The sequence below is a fragment of the Hyperolius riggenbachi genome, chromosome 1 (genome assembly GCF_040937935.1).
Source record: "Hyperolius riggenbachi isolate aHypRig1 chromosome 1, aHypRig1.pri, whole genome shotgun sequence".
Taxonomy (NCBI): domain Eukaryota; kingdom Metazoa; phylum Chordata; class Amphibia; order Anura; family Hyperoliidae; genus Hyperolius; species Hyperolius riggenbachi.
This window is the reverse complement of record NC_090646.1, coordinates 417,631,322-417,654,213: the sequence shown is the minus strand read 5'-3', so window position 1 is coordinate 417,654,213 and position 22,892 is coordinate 417,631,322. Positions and strand designations below refer to the sequence as shown.

Sequence of the window (22,892 nt, the reverse complement as noted above, 5' to 3'; positions counted from 1 at the left end):
TACACACAGGTGCACTCTATTTAGTCATTAGCACTCATCAGGCAATGTCTATGGGCAACTGACTGCACTCAGACCAAAGGGGGCTGAATAATTACGCACACCCCACTTTGCAGTTATTTATTTGTAAAAAAAAAGTTTGGAATCATGTATGATTTTCATTCCACTTCTCACATGTACACCACTTTGTATTGGTCTTTCATGTGAAATTCCAATAAAATTGATTCATGTTTGTGGCAGTAATGTGACAAAATGTGGAAAAATTCAAGGGGGCCGAATACTTTAGGAAGCCACTGTATGCATCATTTTACATACAGTAGGCCTTTTTTGTCACTTTGTCTTTCAATAAATAAATAAATTACCTCTCAACATTTAACTACAGACAATGATTTTCTGTAACACCAGAAAACGTATGAGCAGACTTTATATGTAATCATAACTAGTGTGTAGTAAGAAAATTACAGTAAACCTAACAACCCACCATGGCATGATCACATGCTAAAAGAAAATAAACCAGTTAATATTGTCTGTGAAAGCTGCACATGAAAACACCTTGTATTTCCAAAATTTTACACTGCCAAAATCTAGTGAAAATAAAAGTGAAAGCAACGTGAGCTCTCTTGGTCAGTGAAGATGTCCATTGCTGTAAGAATAAAATCACAGATACAATTAGCAGTCATACACTCTTGATCAGTGGATACCCCAAAATAGTACATCCGGCATGAGTTGCCCAACTAGCGTTACATACAGCAGCATTCAGCTGTAGAGGTACCACATGATTGTTCACCGCTTATGGGGCCATGTTAGCGCATATACAAGTTTACAACTAACTATATTTTGTACAGCAGGAGACACTGGCGACGCTTCCAAACAGAGGCTGCACCTGAATTAACTACCTGCAATAGATGTGCAGAACTCCACAATATGGACAAAATTACACAACTTGCATTCAAAACAGGTACAGCAAAGGAGGACATTAGCGTCAGTATATATAATATGTGCACAAATTATTATATCACTATATATATATATATAAATATATATATATATATATATATATATATATATATATATATATATATATCACTGTCAAACAGACAGAAATGTGTATACCATTTTATGATTAGCAGCACTGGGGGAAAAATTATGTTTTTATCATTAGACTAGCGGTAGGTCTTCCCCGAGAGGGCCCGTCATCGCAGTGGGGAAGTCTAGTACAGAATAATTTGTGCACATATTATTTATGCTGAAGCTAATGCCCTCCTTTGCTGTACCTGTTTTGAATGCAAGTTGTGTAATTTTGTCCATATTGTGGAGCTCTGCACATCTATTGCAGGTACTTCATTCAGGTGCAGCCTCTGTTTGGAAGCACTGCCAGTGTCTCCTGCTGTACAAAACGTATTTAAGTATATTTATGGCTAGTTGCATTCATGTGCTTCAATTTGCATTCACATTTTAGATTAGGGACTAGTACATAATTTGCATCTAATTTGCATTCAATGCATGTATTTAGCCCCTGTGGGGCTCTGCATGCCTCTGTTGGTCTTCATTTCAGTTGCAGCCTATGATAACTGTCATTTGTTTGATGTCAACTAATAAGTATCTATTACTGATCAATAATTGACTGCTGGTTGGCTGTACCACAAAAGGTTTAAATGTCTGTGTGAACTAGCCCTAAAGACTTATAGGGAGGTGGGAGGGATTGGGCCATAGACAAGTTTTGAAAGACAAGTTAATATTTGAGTAATACTTCAGCAGTTAAAATCTTTGCAACTACTCATTTATTCAATATGCGGTTTTTACTGCAGGTCAAGCTCCAGCTATTTTTCCAGTCCTCCCCACAGCAATATTCCCACAGTAGTGGTTAGCCCAGCAGGAAGGCGGCACTCTCACTTCCTCCCCGTCCCCAGCAGCATGTGGAGCAAAAGGTCAGCAGACAGCAGCATCACTTGCCAAGGGTGCATCTGCTGCCCAAAGCTCCACATGTTTCCTCCGTCCACCCCCGGGATAGCATGGTGCCTCCTTACTCACAGGTATGTATAAACATGACATCACATGCCTGCGTCATGTCAGTTAGAGTGCCACTGTGGCCAGACGTGAAGCACAAGGAGGGAAACCATGGCAACCCTGCCTCCCCTACCTGCTGCTGCCTCCCACCTGCACACGCACAATGCGGCTGCAGCACCCGGCACCCAAACTGAATTTTGAGAGGTGCATGAAGGATGCCTGGGGATCCCCTATGGACCCTGGAGCTCTGGGGAAAATTGCCCCCTTTTGCCTTTATTGTAGCACCAGTCCTGGAGGCAAGTCAAGCAGTTGCTCAGCGAAACAAATTAGAAACTTTGGTTTGGATATCTGCCCCATTTCTGCTCCAGGTACTCTTGCCCTAGTTTTGATAAATCTGCTTTAGTGTTTAGAAACCCACACAAATGTGGGAGGGTAAAAGAAAACTCTTTGCACAGTTTCCCTGCAGAGATTTTGCTGTAGGGCTTTGTTAGAGCTTGGAGTTGCAAGACAACAACTCCAACACCTTATCAGGCAGCTATTTATTAGGTTTGGAAAATCTTCAAAATAAATATTTTTTTTAGAACTTGAAAAGCAAAGTACAAGCCATTATCAGCCACTGCCTTGAAATGACAGATATTTTAATGCTGATTTTGCAGGCGTACATAAACTTCAGGATACTTTCTTAGGTCAAAGCTGTGGTCCAGGTGACATGACCGGTGACATGCCCGGATGTGGAGAAAATGATGGACTGCCTTATGTCCCTTATGAATTGGCAAAAATGTATATAGTCAAGGTTTGTATAGAAAAATGAACAATAATATTAAATTGACAACAGTAAAACTAAAACTCATATAGTATGCATTTCAACTTAAATAGGCTTTGTGAATAATTGAGAAACCAATGTTAAGAATGTAGATATGTCAGTTTTAAGCTTTTATTGGTTGTATGGGCTACAGTAGCATTCATTTTACAGAACATTCTAATATATGCATGTTATTCAGGAAACTGAAATAAGAAGAGTATAACAGGGGTATACAACAGGGGTATGTGGGGGACGGGCTGGAGTTGTACTTTGTACTGGTTGAACTCGATGGACGTATGTCTTTTTTCAACCAAAATAACTATGTAACTATGTAACTATAGAGCCTGCCATCTATATTCCCTTGTAAACAATGCCGCTTGCCTGGCTGTCATGCTGAGCTTTTGGCTTTAGTTGTTTCTGAGTCAAACACCTGCAAGAATCATGCAGCCAGTGGAGTCAGGCCAGAGTCAAAGCATCTGATCCATCTGATCTGCATGCTCATTCCAGGTCAGTGGCATTAGAGGCAGAGCATCAGCACAAAGGTCAGGCAACTTATTTGAGATTGAGACAGCAGCCTCTGCACTTCTCTCACTTCAGATTCCCTTTAAAGCAAATCTAAATCAAACCTGTGGAGAGGAAAGTCTCGAGATCCCATAGAGCCTTCCTGGTCCTCTCTCCATGCCCTTCCCCTACCACCGCTGTCCCCCTTGAATGTTCCCACCTTCGGGAGACCTCAGAAGGCTTTCGGAAGCACTCACATCTACGAGTGCTTCCGAAGATGGAGGCATCCATGCTGCACTTGACTTGTGCTAGACCACACTCATGGGTAGGATAGAGGCGCCCAATGTGTGTTCTATTTTAGTATTTTAAAATACAAATAAAAAATTATATAATAAAAAGAGGTAATTGCTTATCTTTCCAAAAGATATAGACACCAGTTCAACTGGAAAAAAGTTTTAATTCAAAAAGCAATCTCAGATCAATACAAAATGCCTTGATAGCATAGGGGATACAGTGTAGGTGCCTCTATTTATCTATCTATTAGAGGGGCCTACACTCTATCCCCTATGCTATGAAGGCATTTTGTATTGACCTGAGGAAGCAGGCCATGGCCCATGACCCGTGAAACGCGTTTTCAGATTGCTTTTTGAATAAATACTTTTTCCCAGTTGAACTAGTGTCTATATCTTCTGGAGAGGTAAGCAAATACATCTTTTTTATCATATTATTTTACATTTGTATTTTAAAATACTAAAATAGATTACACATTGGATGCCTCCATCCTACCCATTACCAGTCAGACCTCCTATGGAGGTAATAGCTTTGCAGTATTTCTGGAAAGTCTATCGAACTACAGGAGAGCGACCATCCACTATCCAGCAGGACCTGGAGTACAAAGCAGGGACGGTTAATTCCCTGCAGGGCTATACGGTGGTTGCAAGAACTGCAACCCACCTTTGTGAGTGTATATCTATATAAGTTTATCCTCCCTATACCTGACTATACTGCACCATTGGACTCCCGATCTCTCCCTGCTTCTCACCTAGGTATTCTTGACCCTTACAAGAATCACCAGAAAGAAAAAAAACCTATAACACACTCATAAGTGCACAGTACAGACCTGCTTACCTTTGGAAGTACTCCAGGACGCGAGTACTTCCAGAGCCTTCACAAGGACTCTCAAAGGGGTCTTTAACTAGTTGGTTGGGTAACTTTGACTGGGGACAGTGGTGGCCTGAGGGCATGGAGAGAGGAAGGGGAAGGCTCTATGGGATCCAAAGCCATCCCTCTCCAAAGGATAGTATCTACCTTTTTTTCACGTTCGCTTTAGTATCACTTAAAATAAAATTTGCCTTTTGCAGCAGGAATACTGTATTATAGGGCAGTAGTAGATAATAGAATATTTGTAATTACAAGTAAATGAATTTATTCTCCAGGATGTTAGTTTACAGTAATGACTCACTGGTAATTTCTTGATCACATCACATGCAGTGAGTATATCATGGGGCCAGGAAAAAGGGATTAGTCATTTGGATCGAGTCAGAAATAGCTTATTGTAAAGTAATGGATAGTATACAGAGAGAAAATAGATTACATGTCATGCATTTGTTTGTCTTCACCCCTGCAGCACCATTTACCCATTACTTAGTATCATTGCTTAAAGGGACTCCGCGCACCTCTCATGGGCATGCCTTTAAGACTCCGACTAGTACTACAAAGTACTTAAAGATGCATACCTTTCTGTAGCTTGTGCTCTCCTCTTTCATTTGAGGCCTGAATCGCCATTCCTCACCAAATAGTTTTCGTTTGATTTCAATCTAAAAATTGTGGCTGCCATCTTGGCTCTGTTATAACTTCCGTGTCACCCCTGTCTTCTCTGTTAGAGAAGTGCATCACTGAATGAAGAAGGAAGAGGAAGTGACACACATGGCCATTGCAAGAGGCTCCTCCAGGGGGGTCATAGCACGACTTTGTTGGAAGTCGTCTAGCTTAAAGGCATGCCCATGAGAGGTGCTCGTAGTCCCTTTAAAACATCCCTAAAGTTAGAGTAGTAGTAAAAGCAAATAGGAAAGCAGGCCAGCATATAGAAAACGTATAAGAAAACTTTAAAAATTGTGACTGCAATGTCTAAAGCCCAGATATACAGTAGATTAAGATGTAATAGGGCACTGGCAAGGTAGTAGATTTGGGGCCCCTTGTGGTCCTTTTGGTAAGCTGAAGTGGAGAGAGCATGAAAAAAAAAGAAGGAAAACCGAGAGCCCAATATAGTGTAGTAGTTTTGATATAGATGAATAAGGTAAGCCAAAAATGGATATACTCACAAGTATAGGTTACCAGCCAGGTAACCACTTAAATTGCAGTTGGGGAGAATTATGACCTGACCCCACTCAGGTTTAAGAAGTCGCTCTCTGTAGATAGGAAAATTAGGGATATACCCCTCCACCAGGGGTGGACTAGACTACATGCAAAGGTTTTGAACAGAGGTGCCAATGTAGAATAAAAATGTCTAAAAACAGTTTAAAAGGGGGAAGTTGATGGACTTACCTTCCTCGAGATGAAACAGACTAGGAATCGTTATTTCAGTAATAAAAAATAACATTTAATTGTAGCTTCACTATGCAACGAGTTTCACGGGCAAAATCCTGCTTCATTAGCCAATTCAATGGAGAAAAGGGAACTAGTTCAGGTCTGTATAACAGCCGAGCGCCTTTGTGAATGGCCTCCTGCAGTACAAAACTCATGTAAGTATACCTATGGCTAGCGACATCCATGTGCTCCAATTTGCGTTCAAATTATAGATTAGGACTAGTACATGATTTGCATCTGATTTGCATTCAAGGCATGTATTTAGACCTGTGGGGCTCTGCATGCCTCTGTTGATCTACAATTCAGTTGCAGCCTATGAGCACTGTCCTTTGTTTGTTGTCTGTTTGAAGAAATGTGTATACCATTTTATGATTAGCAGCACAAGGAAAACAAATCATGTTTTTATCGTTAGACTAGCAGTAGGTCTTCCACGAGAGGACCTGTCACCGCCGTGGGGAAGTCTAGTAGGGAATAATTTGTGCACTTATTATTTACACTGAAGCTAACGTTCTCCTTTGCTGTACCTGTTTTGAATGCAAGTTGTGTATTTTAGTCCACATTGTGGAGCTCTGCACAAATATTGCAGGTAGTCAATACGGGTGCAGCCTCTGTTTGGAAGCGCTGCCAATGTCTCCTGCTACTAAAATTATACCACTTTATATATTTATAAAGATTATTACACTACATGGATATAGAATGGGTAAGTGCTTAGCAGTGATGATTGTAATCGGCCAATTACAATTACACAACATTTTGCGTACATTTTCACAATAACGCCTATACGTAATTACTAATTGTCAGTTCAATTGACGTTGCATAAGCATTCGTCATTACACATGAATTAACGCATAATTTATGCGTAATTTTGTGCCAGCTTTGGCGGTAAATAGCAAAGCCCCCATACATGCTATTTCTACCAAATTGCTACATATGTTAAGAAGAATAGGTATATATATAGGGTATAAGTCAAAAATAAGAAATTTAAAAAAAAAGACCCTGTAGAAAATCTATTTTAAAAATGCAGAAAAAATGGTTTTTAAACTCAGAAAAATGACACTTTAAAAACTACAAGGACATATATAGCAATATTGGTAGCAATAGCATGTATGGGGGCTTTGCTACTCACAGCCAAAGTCATCACAAAATTACGCATAAATTATCTGTAAATTCATGTGTAATTACGAATGGTTACAATTACATACAAAATGAATTACGTTTTCCCCCAAAATTTTGCATAACGATTACGATGTGTAAATGCCAATTACAATGCGTAATTACGCATATATGTAATCTCTGCTCATCCCTAGTGCTCAGACCAAGCAGAACCTGAATTATATATGGCTGAAAGTAAACCAGAGATGTCCTAAAAATAAGATCTGATACTCACCCGCGGCTTCCTCCAGCAGCATAAACATGTCTGAGTCCTACGCCGTCCTCCCACAAGCTGGGTCTCCACCCGGGTTTCCCAATATTAGCTTAATTTATTAGTGGTAATATAGCTACAAAATAAAATGTTTTAAATTTACCTGGCTTCTTGCAGCCCCCTGGAGTCCTCCTGTGCCCGCGATGCCGGTCCAAGTTTCTCCGACCAGCAGCGGTGACCCCCGCAAAGCTGGCCTGTTGCTGCCAGTTGGCGGCTACTGCGCATGTGTGGCCCCGAGCCACGCACACCCTGACCGCGCTTCCGCGGCCTGGAGCACTCTGCACATGGGCAGTAGCGAAGGTCACGTAGTACGCATGCACAGGACCGGCCAGCTTAGCTGGGGTCGCCGCTGCTGGCCGGAGGAATTTGGACCAACATCTTGGGCACAGGAAGACTACACGGCACTGCAAGAAGCCTCAGATAAGATAAAATAATTTTGTTAATTTATCTTAAAATTTACTTTAACTACCCTAAGACTGCGTCACGCCAAGGGGCGTGACCGTGGCGGCAGCCCCAGGACCACCTAACGGCAGCTGTTAATGCCTAATCAACACTCTGTCTATTTGTCTACCTGTGCTCATTCCAAGGAAATACCGTATTTTTCGGACCATAAGACGCACCGGACCATAAGACGCACCTAATTTTTGAGGAGGAAAATGAAGAAAAAAAAGATTTTGGACCAAATAGTGTCTCATATCCCCCCATATTCCATCAGGTGGTCTCATATCCCCCATATTCCATCAGGTGGTCTCATATCCACCCATATTCCATCAGGTGGTCTCATATCCCCCCATATTCCATCAGGTGGTCTCATATCCCCCCATATTCCATCAGGTGGTCTCATATCCCCCATATTCCATCAGGTGGTCTCATATCCACCCATAGTCTATCAGGTGGTCTCACAGTGCCCATAGTCTATCAGGTGGTCTCATATCCCCCCCCCCCCCATATTCCATCAATTGCTCTTAAACCCCGCAAATGTCATCTAGTGCTCTCATTAATCTCCCACCTTCCCCACACCTTTATCGTACCGTAATTACAATCGGGAAGCCAGTACTGTATATTGGGGGGGTAAGCACTAAGCCTGTTTAAGATACTGTAGGGGAAAAGGCAACCTCTTTTCTGCAGTTCTTACAACTTTATAAAGAACTGTCCCACAAACAGTACAGTAAATCATGCAGAGACTCTCCTCTATCCAGCAATCTATGGTTACACTTACAAACTTCTAGAAATTATGTTTACTTCAGCAGCGTTACTATACCTCTACAAAAGCTGCTGCTGCCTGTCACGAACAGTGTCATCAGGTGACGGAGGGGTGGGCAGTGTTTTGCCCATCCATCAATAGGAGCATCCAGCGGAGGGCGGAGTAGTGGGCGGAGATAACCAGCGATCATCAATGAGGGCAGGACATCCAAGGCATCCAGCGGTGGGCGGAGTGGTGGTAGGCGATAACCAGCCATGTGGTGGGCGGAGTTCCGGAGTTTTGCGCGTATACGGACACAACGGGCATAGAGGAAAACCACGTGGCAGCATAAATAGGGGGATCTGTGGCGGCGGAAAGAGGATTGGTCGGAATGTTTGCAGGCAAGAAGAGGCTGATTGGTGGCAGGTGGAGCAGGGTAGATTGGCCGCATCAGCGCTGTATCGCGCACACCGGGCAAGGAGGCGTGGCTGCAGCGGGGACACCGAGGGAAGCTGATTGGCGGCGGCTTGGTGGAGATGTGATTGGCCGCATCAGCGCTGTATCACGCACACCGGGCAAGGAGGCGTGGCTGCAGCGGGGACACCGAGGGAGGCTGATTGGCGGCGGCATGGAGGAGTTGTGATTGGCCGCATCAGCGCTGTATCGCGCACACCGGGCAAGGAGGCATGGCTGCAGCGGGGACACCGAGGGAGGCTGATCGGCGGCAGCATGGAGGAGATCTAATTGGCCGCATTAGAGCCCTATTGGGCACACCGGGCAAGGAGGCATAGCTACAGTGGGGACACCGAAGGAGGCCGATGTCTGCAAAACTCAGAATGGGTGATTGGCCGCATCGCAGATGGCTGCAGAGTGAGCAGAGAGCAAACCAGGGGTGATTATCATGGAGCAGGGACACTGAGCATAGAGGCAGAAGCAAATGAGACCGCAGACACAGCAATGTAAGGAACGTTTTTTTTTTTTTTCAGCACGTGTAAATTGCTACATTCGGACCATAAGACGCAGGCACTTTTTCTCCCCACTTCTGGGGGAGAAAAAGTGCGTCTTATAGTCCGAAAAATACGGTAGTTAATGGCCTCGCCAATAAACTGATTAATATTAATGTAGAAACAATCTACCTTCTGCTGGCCTAATGTGCTGTCATCTGGTGTGTGCAGTGCCAGTTAAAGAGACTCCGTAACAAAAATTGCATCCTGTTTTTTATCATCCTACAAGTTCCAAAAGCTATTCTAATCTGTTCTGGCTTACTGCAGCACTTTATACTATCACTGTCTCTGTAATAAATCAATGTATCTTTCACCTGTCAGACTTGTCGGCCTGTGTCTGGAAGGCTGCCAAGTTCTTCAGTGTTGTGGTTCTGCTATGAACTCCCCCTTCCCGGCCCCTCTCTGCACACTGCCTGTGTGCTATTTAGGATTAGAGCATCTTCTCTCTTCTCTCTTATCTTTTACAAGCTGGATAAATCGTCCTCTGAGCTGGCTGGGCTTTCACATACTAAGGAATTACAAACAAGGGCAAAACTGTTTGCAGGAAGAAAAGAGCAGCCTGAAACTTCAGTGCATGAGAACAGGGGGAAAAACACACAAATGATCTTTTGAGATTCAAAAGGAAAGCTGTATACAGCCTGCTTGTGTATGGATGTATTTTCTATGTGTGGACATACTGTACATCAACCTACTTCCTGTTTTGGTGGCCATTTTGTTTGTTTACAAACAAACTTTTTAAAACTGTTTTCAACCACTTTTAATGCGGCGAGGAGCTGCAAAATTGTGACAGAGGGTAATAGGAGATGTCCCCTAACGCACTGGTATGTTTACTTTTGAGCGATTTTAACAATACAGATTCTCTTTAATGGAGGGACTGTCACGGACGGTTGCGGGGCCGCAGGCGCGTCCTGTAACCGCCCGTGAAGAAAAAGCGATCGCACTCGATTCCCTGCATCGATTGCGCTTCAAATCGATACAATCGGGGTTGAGTGTGTAGGGGGAGCTGAAGTCCTTTTCTTAGCAGAGAGAGCACCATCCTAAAGGCTGGATGGCTCTTTTGATATGCTAATGAGCCCGGGCCCAGAGAGTCCCTGGCTTCAAGCTGTGCGGATGGCCCATCCATCAGGTATAAGGTGACACCTAGCTGATCTCATGTAGATGTTAATTAACCAAGGGGTGATCAGGATGCCTAGGTGCAGCCAGGCAGGCTACAAATCTCCGGGAGGTCTTGACACCTTGCTCACTGGTAAAGATCAAAGGGAAGTCAGCTGTTAGGTTTATTCAGGATGTGTTCTAGCTGCTGAGTCTCATAGCATAATCCATAACTTCCCAGATCTGTCATATTTCTGGGGTTCCTGAGATGGCAGCTTTGCCAAACGTGGGGGAAGTGTAGCATGAGCCCCGGTGCTGGTTCTGAGGAAGTTTCAGAACATTCTGAGGTAAGGACTGCCAGTTAGGCAGTTTGAAAATGCCCTGATGATACCACAGGGGTCCCACCCCTCATGTCTGGTATCAGGGCGCTGGGTAAATCGAGACAGACCTGAAAATGTTAATAAATCTGCCCTGACCTGTACGGTTCTGTGAGATAGAGCCCATATATGGGTAGATATGATTTCTAGCCCCCAGGATAAGGGGAGGGCTCATCTCATCTTCTAAGGGGGTGTATGGCTCCCCGCCCTCACTCCCTCCTACTGAAGCAGGGGCATAAGAATGGCAGAGGACCCAAACTCAGTGTCCTCCACACTGAAACATCTTGAGCTCATCAGAGGCCAGCTTGAGGATATGCTGGCATCCACCTGGTCTGAACTCTGAACTCAAATTGAAACCCAGAACTCTGTTTTCCCACAAAAAGGACATCTTTCCAGGAACTAAGTATTTTTCTCCCTTCTTTTATTTTTTTATACTGGCTATTACTGTCTTAATAATTGTGATTTTAATAATTGGCTGTATATATTAATTATTTATATTGCGTGAATAAACGACTTTCTCCAAGTCATTCACTATCCGCTACCCTGCTTATCAGCACACGCAGAACTGATCCCGGGTCTCTGAAGATACGCTACTGTTTGTTTGTTGTTGGCTAGACAGAATACCGTGTGTTTAACCGTTTTATCCGCAGGACTAGTCAGTCAGTTAGTGGGCTCCACGGTCCCATGGTAACCGCGGTGGTGGCAGTTTACTCTGAACCAGTAGGTGACGTTGTAATCACCCGTGTCTCACAGGCTCCCTTCTGAGCTGTCTGCGGCTAATTCTTAACGGTTCCTGCGCATTGACTGCGACCAGAGTTCGCACGATCTGTGCGCTGGCACCGTTTAGAAGGCTAAGTGCGGTCAGCCACTAGGGATCCTGTGACAGTGTTAGGCAGCGGTTGGGACCTGTGTTGTGCTGAAAGTATCTACGATAGCGCTAGCGCTATCGAGAAACGAACTAATTCGTTGGTGTAGCTGGAAGGCAATATATTTTTTATATATACAGAGAGACTGTGTAGCCAGTACCCCTCCCCAAAAGTTTTATTTTATTTGGCGTGGAAATGTCCGGGAACTACAAGAAAATGTGCCTGGCGGACCTGCAAAATCTTTGCCAAGAGAGAGGCATTGATGTCGGCCGCAAGAAACAAGGGGACCTGGTAACGGAATTGTTTCAATGGGATACCCAGCAACTGCGGGAGCCGGGGGTGTCCGCTGAAGTGGATACCAGCCCATCTGACCCAAGTCAAGGGGAACCAGAGACTGAAGATTCTGCGCATACGGAGGTTGAGCATCCTGCGGGCCCTGCTGCAACAGTTACGCAGGAGAATGTCAGTGTGGACCCCAATCCCAGAGTTTCTGAAAGTACTCGCCTGGAACCGGCCAGTACTGGACTGTCCGTTTGTACTGATCCGCTAATGCAGCAGGCATTACAAAAGCTGATGGACACTGACCTGGACAAGTACCTGCAGTACATGCGTGAGGAGCGCCAAATGCGGGAGGAACGGGAGCGGCAAGCCGCAGAACGCCACGCGGAGAGGGATGCCGCTGAGCGGGAACGCCAACGACAGCATGAGCTAAACATGGCAAAAGTGCAACAGGCCAGCTGGAGTTCACCGCCCAGCCTCCCTGCTGAAGGAGCTGCACCACCCGTAAGTGCAAAATTTAAATTTGCTAATATTGAGAAAGACACAGACATTGACTTGTTTTTGCGGTCTTTTGAAAAAGCATGCCGTCAGTATCGTCTGTCCCAAGACCAGTGGGCCAGACATCTGACACCTTTGCTGCGCTACAAAGCGCTTGATGCCTTCGCAGAATTGCCTGCGGAGAAGGATAATGATTATGCTGCTATAAAAGACGCTATCATTACTAAGTACCAGCTGACGCCAGAAGCCTATCGGAAAAAGTTCAGGGCCTGGCAGAAAAAGCCTTCTGATTCGTACCGAGATGTGGCCAGCAGCTTGCTCACCACACTCCGCCAGTGGACACTGGGCCTCACCAAAGGGTCTTATGATGTCCTGGAGGACTTGATAGTCCTGGAACAATTTCTGAACAATTGCCCTGCTGATGTACGCCAGTTTGTGCTAGAACGCAGGCCGGCTTCAGCAACTGTCGCTGCAGACCTTGCTGAGACTTTTGCAACTACCCGGGTGGCTGATACCCGCAGAACTGTCCCATCCAGCTGGAGAGGAGGTCAGCCCAATACCTCGGCAGACCCTCCTGCCCCTGTGAGCCGTCCGCCACAGAGGCCACCCAGCGCAGCTGCTGCACCCAGGCCTGCAGCGCCTGGAGAGGTCACCTGTCACTACTGCCGCCAGCCCGGACACATGAAATTCGACTGTCCGGAGCGGAGACAGACACCACCAGCACCTGGATCATCTGCATCACCTGCACCTCACCTACAGCAGAGGCAGCCCGCCAGCGAACCACAGCCTGGATCATCAGATTTTGTCCTGTTTGCCCGCGGAAAGGAAATCCGCGACCGAACCGACCAGCAGCAACTTGTTAGAGTGAACGGCAAAGTTGTCACCGGATTTCGAGACACCGGAGCTGACATCACGTTAGTTCACTCACATCTTGTGCCAAAGGAGAGCATCAGCTCCAGCCGATCCCTTGCCCTTACTGGAGTAGAGGGCACCCTTTTTCACATAGCCCACGCGACAGTGAAGCTGGATTGGGGAGTGGGAGGAATCCAAGAAAGGGTTGTTGGGGTTATGAAGGATCTCCCAGTCCCTGTGTTGCTGGGGACTGATTTGGGCAAGCTTGTGTCCTACTATGAACCTGCCACGACCGCCTTGTCGCTCACGGAAGGAGACGGACTCTCCACCCACCACCAGGTACTTTATACACTTGGGGGAGCACCAGGGGGAGGTGGGTTGAATGTGCCCAGTTCAAGGGTACCAGGTTCAATAGTGCCTGCTTCAAAGGCACCTGAGTTTGATGTACAGACTGTCTGTTGTGATGATGCTGTAACTGTACCTGAGTTTACTGTACAACCTGTCTGTAATGAAAAAATGTCTATACCTGTCCATGTCATTACTGCATGCAATGATGATTTGAGTAATGTCCGTCTGTGCCATTCTGACAGTGTACCTGTGCTAGCAGTACCGCGCAGCTGGACTGCTCAGAACCCGAGCTCAGAACAGGTGGAGGGGGTTCCGGCCTCCTCCCCCTCCTCTGACCGCAGGGATGAGACCTTTCAGCCGCTGGCCTCGTGTGACATGAGCCAGTTGGCTGAAACTGACAGCGCCGTATTCTCAGCCGCACTACAACGTGACCCAAGCCTGGAGGTGCTCAGGCAGCAAGCCGCTGAGCCCCTCGCAGACGGGGCCGCTTTCAAGGTGTACTGGGAAGGTGGGAGACTGTACAGTGAGTCTGTACAGCCCCCTACAGGTAGATCCCACGCGAATACCAAATGGCTTGTGGTCCCGAGTGCGTTCAGGGGACATGTGCTGAAATCCGCACATGGTAATCCTCTGACAGGGCACTCAGGGGTCCGCAAGACACTTGCCGGTATTCGGAAACAGTTTTATTGGCCCCGGATGAACAGGGATGTAGCAAACTACTGCAGGGCATGTGCCGTCTGTCAGGAGCTGGGAAGGTCCCGGGATTCCCGCGGGGTTCCCTTAGGTCCACAGCCACTTAGCAGGGGAACCCCGCGTGGGCTGGCTGTTGACCTAACCAACCCACTGCCCGTTGTCAGCAGTCCCGGCAGACACCACGTCCGACTGCAGTGGCGCAAACGCCCTGTCCAGAATGGTCCATGTCGGGTCAACCCTGACGGTAGCAGACCGCGCCCGGTCCAGGGGAACCGAGCCACAGGCTCCAATAGGTTTTCCCGCCGCACCGGCAACCCGAGACCCGTCAGCCAGGTTGGCCGACACGCAGCGGGCAGCCGACCCCAGAACGCCAACGGGGAACTAGATCAAATCTCGCAGGTTAGCGGCAACGACACACATCTTGCTGATGAATGTCTATCTGCCTTCTCCCCAGGAAGGGCTGTCACGGACGGTTGCGGGGCCGCAGGCGCGTCCTGTAACCGCCCGTGAAGAAAAAGCGATCGCACTCGATTCCCTGCATCGATTGCGCTTCAAATCGATACAATCGGGGTTGAGTGTGTAGGGGGAGCTGAAGTCCTTTTCTTAGCAGAGAGAGCACCATCCTAAAGGCTGGATGGCTCTTTTGATATGCTAATGAGCCTGGGCCCAGAGAGTCCCTGGCTTCAAGCTGTGCGGATGGCCCATCCATCAGGTATAAGGTGACACCTAGCTGATCTCATGTAGATGTTAATTAACCAAGGGGTGATCAGGATGCCTAGGTGCAGCCAGGCAGGCTACAAATCTCCGGGAGGTCTTGACACCTTGCTCACTGGTAAAGATCAAAGGGAAGTCAGCTGTTAGGTTTATTCAGGATGTGTTCTAGCTGCTGAGTCTCATAGCATAATCCATAACTTCCCAGATCTGTCATATTTCTGGGGTTCCTGAGATGGCCGCTTCGCCAAACGTGGGGGAAGTGTAGCATGAGCCCCGATGCTGGTTCTGAGGAAGTTTCAGAACATTCTGAGGTAAGGACTGCCAGTTAGGCAGTTTGAAAATGCCCTGATGATACCACAGGGGTCCCACCCCTCATGTCTGGTATCAGGGCGCTGGGTAAATCGAGACAGACCTGAAAATGTTAATAAATCTGCCCTGACCTGTACGGTTCTGTGAGATAGAGCCCATATATGGGTAGATATGATTTCTAGCCCCCAGGATAAGGGGAGGGCTCATCTCATCTTCTAAGGGGGTGTATGGCTCCCCGCCCTCACTCCCTCCTACTGAAGCAGGGGCATAAGAATGGCAGAGGACCCAAACTCAGTGTCCTCCACACTGAAACATCTTGAGCTCATCAGAGGCCAGCTTGAGGATATGCTGGCATCCACCTGGTCTGAACTCTGAACTCAAATTGAAACCCAGAACTCTGTTTTCCCACAAAAAGGACATCTTTCCAGGAACTAAGTATTTTTCTCCCTTCTTTTATTTTTTATACTGGCTATTACTGTCTTAATAATTGTGATTTTAATAATTGGCTGTATATATTAATTATTTATATTGCGTGAATAAACGACTTTCTCCAAGTCATTCACTATCCGCTACCCTGCTTATCAGCACACGCAGAACTGATCCCGGGTCTCTGAAGATACGCTACTGTTTGTTTGTTGTTGGCTAGACAGAATACCGTGTGTTTAACCGTTTTATCCGCAGGACTAGTCAGTCAGTTAGTGGGCTCCACGGTCCCATGGTAACCGCGGTGGTGGCAGTTTACTCTGAACCAGTAGGTGACGTTGTAATCACCCGTGTCTCACAGGCTCCCTTCTGAGCTGTCTGCGGCTAATTCTTAACGGTTCCTGCGCATTGACTGCGACCAGAGTTCGCACGATCTGTGCGCTGGCACCGTTTAGAAGGCTAAGTGCGGTCAGCCACTAGGGCTCCTGTGCAGAGCCGTCTCTGTCATTAGGCAACTCTAAATTTTGGCCTAGAGCGCCGTGGGTGGAAGTGGGCGCTCTTTCGCCGCGCTGTGTGTTTATTTTTTTTTTTTTCACTATCAGGTCGGCGCCGGCTGTGACAGGCAGCTCAGCCTGTGCCTGGTGCCGCCTACTGGTCCGCCCCCTTCCTCTCCCTTCAGAGCGAGCAGCCGGCTGTGACAGGCAGCTCAGCCTGTGCCTGGTGCCGCCTACTGGTCCGCCCCCACTACCTCTCTGTGCAGAGCGAGCGGCCGCACGCTAGTTCGTCTATACGTGCGGCGCCGCCCCTACCTCCGCCCTCCGCCTGTCACACGTGCTTGAAGGCACCGTGTGACGCACCAGGGACCAGTGCCACCGCCGGCTGGCTACAGGAGACTTCAAGGCACCGTGTGACGCACCAGGGACCAGTGCCACCGCCGGCTGGCTACAGGAGACTTCTGCAGGTGAGTAAATGCTGCCCACATTAGCATAATTTACTGGTGATTATCTCCTTATCTCCTACGATTATCTCCTGGTGAACGCTGGCCGCATTACGATTATCTCCTGGTGAACGCTGGCCGCATTACGATTATTTCCTGGTGAACGCTGGCCGCATTACGATTATTTCCTGGGGAACGCTGGCCGCATTACGATTATTTCCTGGTGAACGCTGGCCGCATTACGATTATTTCCTGGTGAACGCTGGCCGCATTACGATTATTTCCTGGTGAACGCTGGCCGCATTACGATTATTTCCTGGGGAACGCTGGCCGCATTACGATTATTTCCTGGTGAACGCTGGCCGCATTACGATTATTTCCTGGTAAACGCTGGCCGCATTACGATTATTTCCTGGTAAACGCTGGCCGCATTACGATTATTTCCTGGTGAACGCTGGCCGCATTACGATTATTTCCTGGTGAACGCTGGCCGCATTACGATTATTTTCTGGTGAACGCTGGCCACATTACAATTATTTTCTGGTGAACGCTGGCCACATTACGATTATTTTCTGGTGATAGCTGGCTACATTACGATCATTTTCTAGTGAACGCTGGCCACATTACAATTATTTTCTGGTGAACGCTGGTCACATTACAATCATTTTCTGGGGAACGTTGACCACATTACGATCATTTCCTGGGGAACGTTGGCCACATTACGATCATTTTCTGGGGAACGCTGGTCACATTACGATTATTTCCTGGGGAACGTTGGCCACATTACGATTATTTCCTGGGGAACGCTGGCCACATTACGATTATTTCCTGGGGAGCACTGGCCACATTGCAATCATTTCCTGGGGAACGTTAGCCACATTATGATTATTTCCTGGGGAACGCTGGCCACATTACGATTATTTCCTGGGGAGCGCTGGCCACATTACGATCATTTTCTGGGGAACGTTGGCCACATTACGATTATTTCCTGGGGAACGCTGGCCACATTACTATTAATTCCTGGAGAACGCTGGCCACATTACGATTATTTTCTGGGGAACGCTGGCCACATTACGATTATTGTATGGTGAATCATTGCTGCATTATAATTATTTTATAGTGAATCATTGCTGCGTTATGGTTATTTTCTGGGGAAAGTCTGCCGCATTACTTTTATCTTATGGTGAATCTTTGCTGCGTTACGATTATTTGCAGCAGGGGGGCACCACACGGGGAGGGGGGCGCCACCGGCATTCTCGCCTGGAGTGACAAAATGGCTAGAGACGCCCCTGCTCCTGTGACAGGGACCAATGATGCAGTATGTAAATAAAGATTGCACCCGCTGCTTCATACAATATGCCCTCAGTACCTGTGTGCTTGGTCACACTGCAACAGGTTTCAAGTCCTTTTATAGGTCGATAAGCAGACTAAAAATAACTTAGTAAATGTACTTTATAACACTTATGATTAAAATGTATTCACTTTTATTTCAGGTAGTTAAAGATATGCAAACAATGAAATTGAAGCACAGGCAGACTATCAAAGAAACTGAAGAAAATGCTATGAAAAAGCAGGTAATGTCAAATTGTAAGTGCTGTTGTAAACCAGACATATTTGGCTTGATTATATGGATTTCTGTGTTTTGCATCTGCCTATGCTTCTAAAGAACTATGGATAAATATTAACCACTTGCCCTCAATACTACAGTATATTTATTTACTCTCTGCTACTGATTTTCGCAGAAGCACTTGGGAATCTGAAGTGAAAATAAACTTATGATATAATAATCCAAACACTCGCATAGCGCTTTTCTACTCTTGGACACAAATCGCTCAAGACTAGCTGCAGCCACTGGGACACACTAAAGTGTTAGGTAATGTTGCCTTGAACATGTACAGACCCTAGCCAGGATTTGAACCCTGGTCTCCCATGTCAAAGGCAGAGCCCTTAACCAGTACACTATCCAATGACGTGTAGGTGTAATACAGCTAATAAATACAACATTAGTAGCAGACAGTTAGCAAACTTCACTTGTTATCTATGCAAAAGAGCTTCTCTGAGCTCTCCCACTAATTTAGTCAAAGAGCAGTGCTAGTTTCTAAAGCACCTATACATCAAAGAAACAGTGAAAGACAACTTCAGATAAGATTTTACTTCAGGGAAGTTCAAAGGGTCGTAGTTTAAAGTGCAGAGTGTAATTTGTCAACTACAAATATTAGAGAATGATGCTATGTTATAAAAAAAAAAGCCATATAACTGAAAATAAAAATATGAGACTGTTTTCTTTGCTACTAATGTTCTATTAATTATCCATACTACACATTCAATTCATTATATCATAAGTTTTGTTTTTTTCACTTCAGTGTCACTTTAAATATAAGTCTGCTGCAGTGGAAATGAGCACAGTACATATCCAACCACATCCTTTTGGCGATTATCTCGGGACTCCCTGGTGTCTGATATCCCCTTTTTCTCTCCTAGGCTTTGTTCACATTGCATTCGGCTCGCGTGTCCGTCCGCGTTGGCCTGTTTTTGAGGCATCTTTTTTTCCGATTCCCGATTTTTTCGATTTCCGATTCCCGGCGCTTGGGTGGGCAATTCGTTTTTGTGCTTAGCAGTTTTCTAAGCATTTTTTTCCGAGCGGTTTTGTAATTCATTCCCTGAAGCAAGTCAGGAAGTGAACTCTTTGACCCGGAAATGAATAAATACAATGTATTTATTCTTAAAATTGCGGATGCAATCGCTACACAAAGCGATTTTGTGAGTGTTTTGCGTTGCTCCTATACTTTCCATTGAGGAAGAAACGCCTCAAAAAAGGTCCACGCACCTCTTAACTGAATGGACACCGCACGACCCGCGCTGATACGAACCTTCTCATAGACATTCATTGTCCACATGGTCGGGGGGCATTTTCAAAAACCGCAAGTGGGCGAAAAAAAGCTGAAAACGCCTGCAGTGTGAACAAGCCCTTAATTCCTACCCACAGGTTTTTACTGGTGATGCACAGCAGAGCTTTAGTTATGTCAGTTAAAATGAGCATCCCTGTGGCTCTGATTTGCTTGATCTATTTGTTTACTTAAAGAGACACTGAAGCAAACTTATTTTGCCTATTTTACCTTATAAGTCGCTTCAGTGCTCTAATGCCAAGTAATCCGCCGTATCCCCGCCGCTAAACGAGGGCTGCAGAGCCCCCAAATCCCCGGGGGGCAATCCGGCAGGCATTTTCTGGAAGGGGCAGAGTTTTCAGCTTCAGCTCTGCCCCTCCTGGTGTCAATTGCGGCGGATCGCTGCCTCTCCCCGCCCCTCTCACACTTCGTTCACTGAGAGGGGCGGGGAGAGGCGGAGATCCGTGCGGCGATTGACGTCAGGAGGGGCAGAGCTACAGCTGGAAGCTCTGCCCCTCAGCGCAGCAAAATTCACAACCAAGTTGGTCGTGGATAATTGCAGAGGGATTTGGGGGCTCTGCATCCCTCGTTTAGCGGCGGGGACACGGCGGATTACTTGGCATTAGAGCACTGAAGCGACTTATAAGGTAAAATAGGCAAAATAAGTTTGCTTCAGTGTCTCTTTAAGTTAAAAGAAAAACAGCATGTCCTCCCCACCGCTCAAGCTATGTCAGCCTGGTAATAAAAGAAGGGGGGGGGGTCTTGAAGTTGACAACCTACATAGCCTTCTCCTCCCTTTTTTTCTGAAGGGCATGGGGTTTTCAGTAATGAAATCAAATGTTTATGGTTCTGTTACATCACCTCGAAACTGCAGCAATCATATAGCACTGCTGTGGCTAATGCACAGCATCTCCATTGACTCCTTACATATCTGCTTTGTGTCCAAAAGTTGAAGTCAATAAAACATACAGGGTTTGTAATATGTTATTGGCTGTGACTTGCTAGAAGTATTTGGGGTTCTTCTCCCAGACCCCCATCTTCATCACTAGCTTTAAGGTGGCCATACACTTCTGGATTTGCAGCAGATTCGACCATCAGATAGATTTCTGTCAGGTGCCTGTCAACTCGAATCTGACAGGAAACTATCTGATGTGTGCCACACACTAGGAACAGATTTCCAATAGATTTCAGAATGAAATCTATTGGAAATAGATCTAAATGCATACAGTGTGTTGCAAAAGTATTCTGGCCCCCTTGAAGTTTTCCACATTTTGTCATATTACTGCCACAAACATGAATCAATGTTATTGGAATTCCACATGAAAGACCAACACGAAGTGGTGTACACAAGAGAAGTGGAACGAAAATCATACATGATTCCAAACATTTTTTACAAATAAATAACTGCAAAGTAGTGTGTGCATAATTATTCAGCCCCCTTTGATCTGAGTGCAGTCTGTTGCCTATAGACATTGCCTGATGAGTGCTAATGACTAAATAGAGTGCACCTGTGTGTAATCTAATGTCAGTACAAATACAGCTGCTCTGTGAGGGCCTCAGAGGTTGTGTAAGAGAATATTGGGAGCAACAACACCGTGAAGTCCAAAGAACACACAAGACAGGTCAGGGATCAAGTTATTGAGAAATTTAAAGCAGGCTTAGGCTACAAAAAGATTTCCAAAGCCTTGAACATCCCACGGAACACTGTTCAAGCGATCATTCAGAAATGGAAGGAGTATGGCACAACTGTAAACCTACCAAGACAAGGCCATCCACCTAAACTCACAGGCCGAACAAGGAGAGCGCTGATCAGAAATGCAGTCAAGAGGCCCATGGTGACTCTGGACGAGCTGCAGAGATCTACAGCTCAGGTGGGAGACTCTGTCCATAGGACAACTATTAGTCATGCACTGTACAAAGTTGGCCTTTATGGAAGAGTGGCAAGAAGAAAGGCATTGTTAACAGAAAGCATAAGAAGTCCCGTTTGCAGTTTGCCACAAGCCATGTGGGGGACACAGCAACCATGTGGAAGAAGGTGCTCTGGTCAGATGAGACCAAAATGGAACTTTTTGGCCAAACTGCAAAACGCTATGTGTGGCGGAAAACGAACACTGCACATCACTCTGAACACACCATCCCCACTGTCAAATATGGTGGTGGCAGCATCATGCTCGGGGGGTGCATCTCTTCAGCAGGGACAGGGAAGCTGGTCAGAGTTGATGGGAAGATGGATGGAGTCAAATACAGGGCAAACTTGGAAGAAAACCTCTTGGAGACTGCAAAAGACTTGAGACTGGGGCGGAGGTTCACTTTCCAGCAGGACAATGACCCTAAACATAAAGCCAGGGCAACAATGGAATGGTTTAAAATAAAACATATCTATGTGTTAGAATGGCCCAGTCAAAGTCCAGATCTAAATCCAATCGAGAATCGGTGGCAAGATCTGAAAACTGCTGTTCACAAACGCTGTCCATCTAATCTGACTGAGCTGGAGCAAGGATTTCAGTTTCTAGATGTGCAAAGCTGGTAGAGACATACCCTAAAAGACTGGCAGCTGTAATTGCAGCAAAAGGTGGTTCTACAAAGTATTGACTCAGGGGGCCGAATAATTACGCACATCCCACTTTGCAGTTATTTATTTGTGAAAAATGTTTGGAATGATGTATGATTTTCGTTCCACTTCTCACATGTACACTACTTTGTATTGGTCTTTCACGTGGAATTCCAATAAAATTGATTCATGTTTGTGGCAGTAATGTGACAAAATGTGGAAAACTTCAAGGGGGCTGAATACTTTTGCAACCCACTGTAATTGGACCATTAAATCCAATGCAACTCTATGGGCCGTCGATCTGCTGCCAGACCTAGATTTTCCATCTTGTCATAGATCAAATTGATCGAAATCAATCGAAATTGGCCGCAAATTGATCAATCGATAGATTTGATAGAATCGATTTCTGATCGATGGCTGAAATAAACCAGTGTATGGGCCTCTTTAATTGCAGTGTAGGTCCTGTTTTGCTATAGTATCTCTTCTTATCAATTTAAAGCTCTTCACTCCTTGTTGATTACAGCTTACTCCTGCCCAGGGCCAGATTTGTATTCATTACTGCCCA

At 46.0% G+C, this 22,892-nt stretch overlaps 1 protein-coding gene across 1 annotated transcript in view; it reads left to right on the top strand.

Annotated features, from left to right (window-relative positions):
- The first annotated feature begins 2,167 nt into the window (after positions 1-2,167).
- LOC137522099 (uncharacterized) overlaps positions 2,168-22,892 on the top strand; it is a 34,009-nt gene continuing 13,284 nt past the window's right edge. The window contains exons 1-3 of the mRNA XM_068242140.1: positions 2,168-2,372; positions 2,661-2,797; positions 18,385-18,465. Of these exons, the coding sequence (XP_068098241.1) occupies positions 2,168-2,372; positions 2,661-2,797; positions 18,385-18,465 (423 nt within the window). The remainder of the gene's footprint in view (positions 2,373-2,660; positions 2,798-18,384; positions 18,466-22,892) is intronic.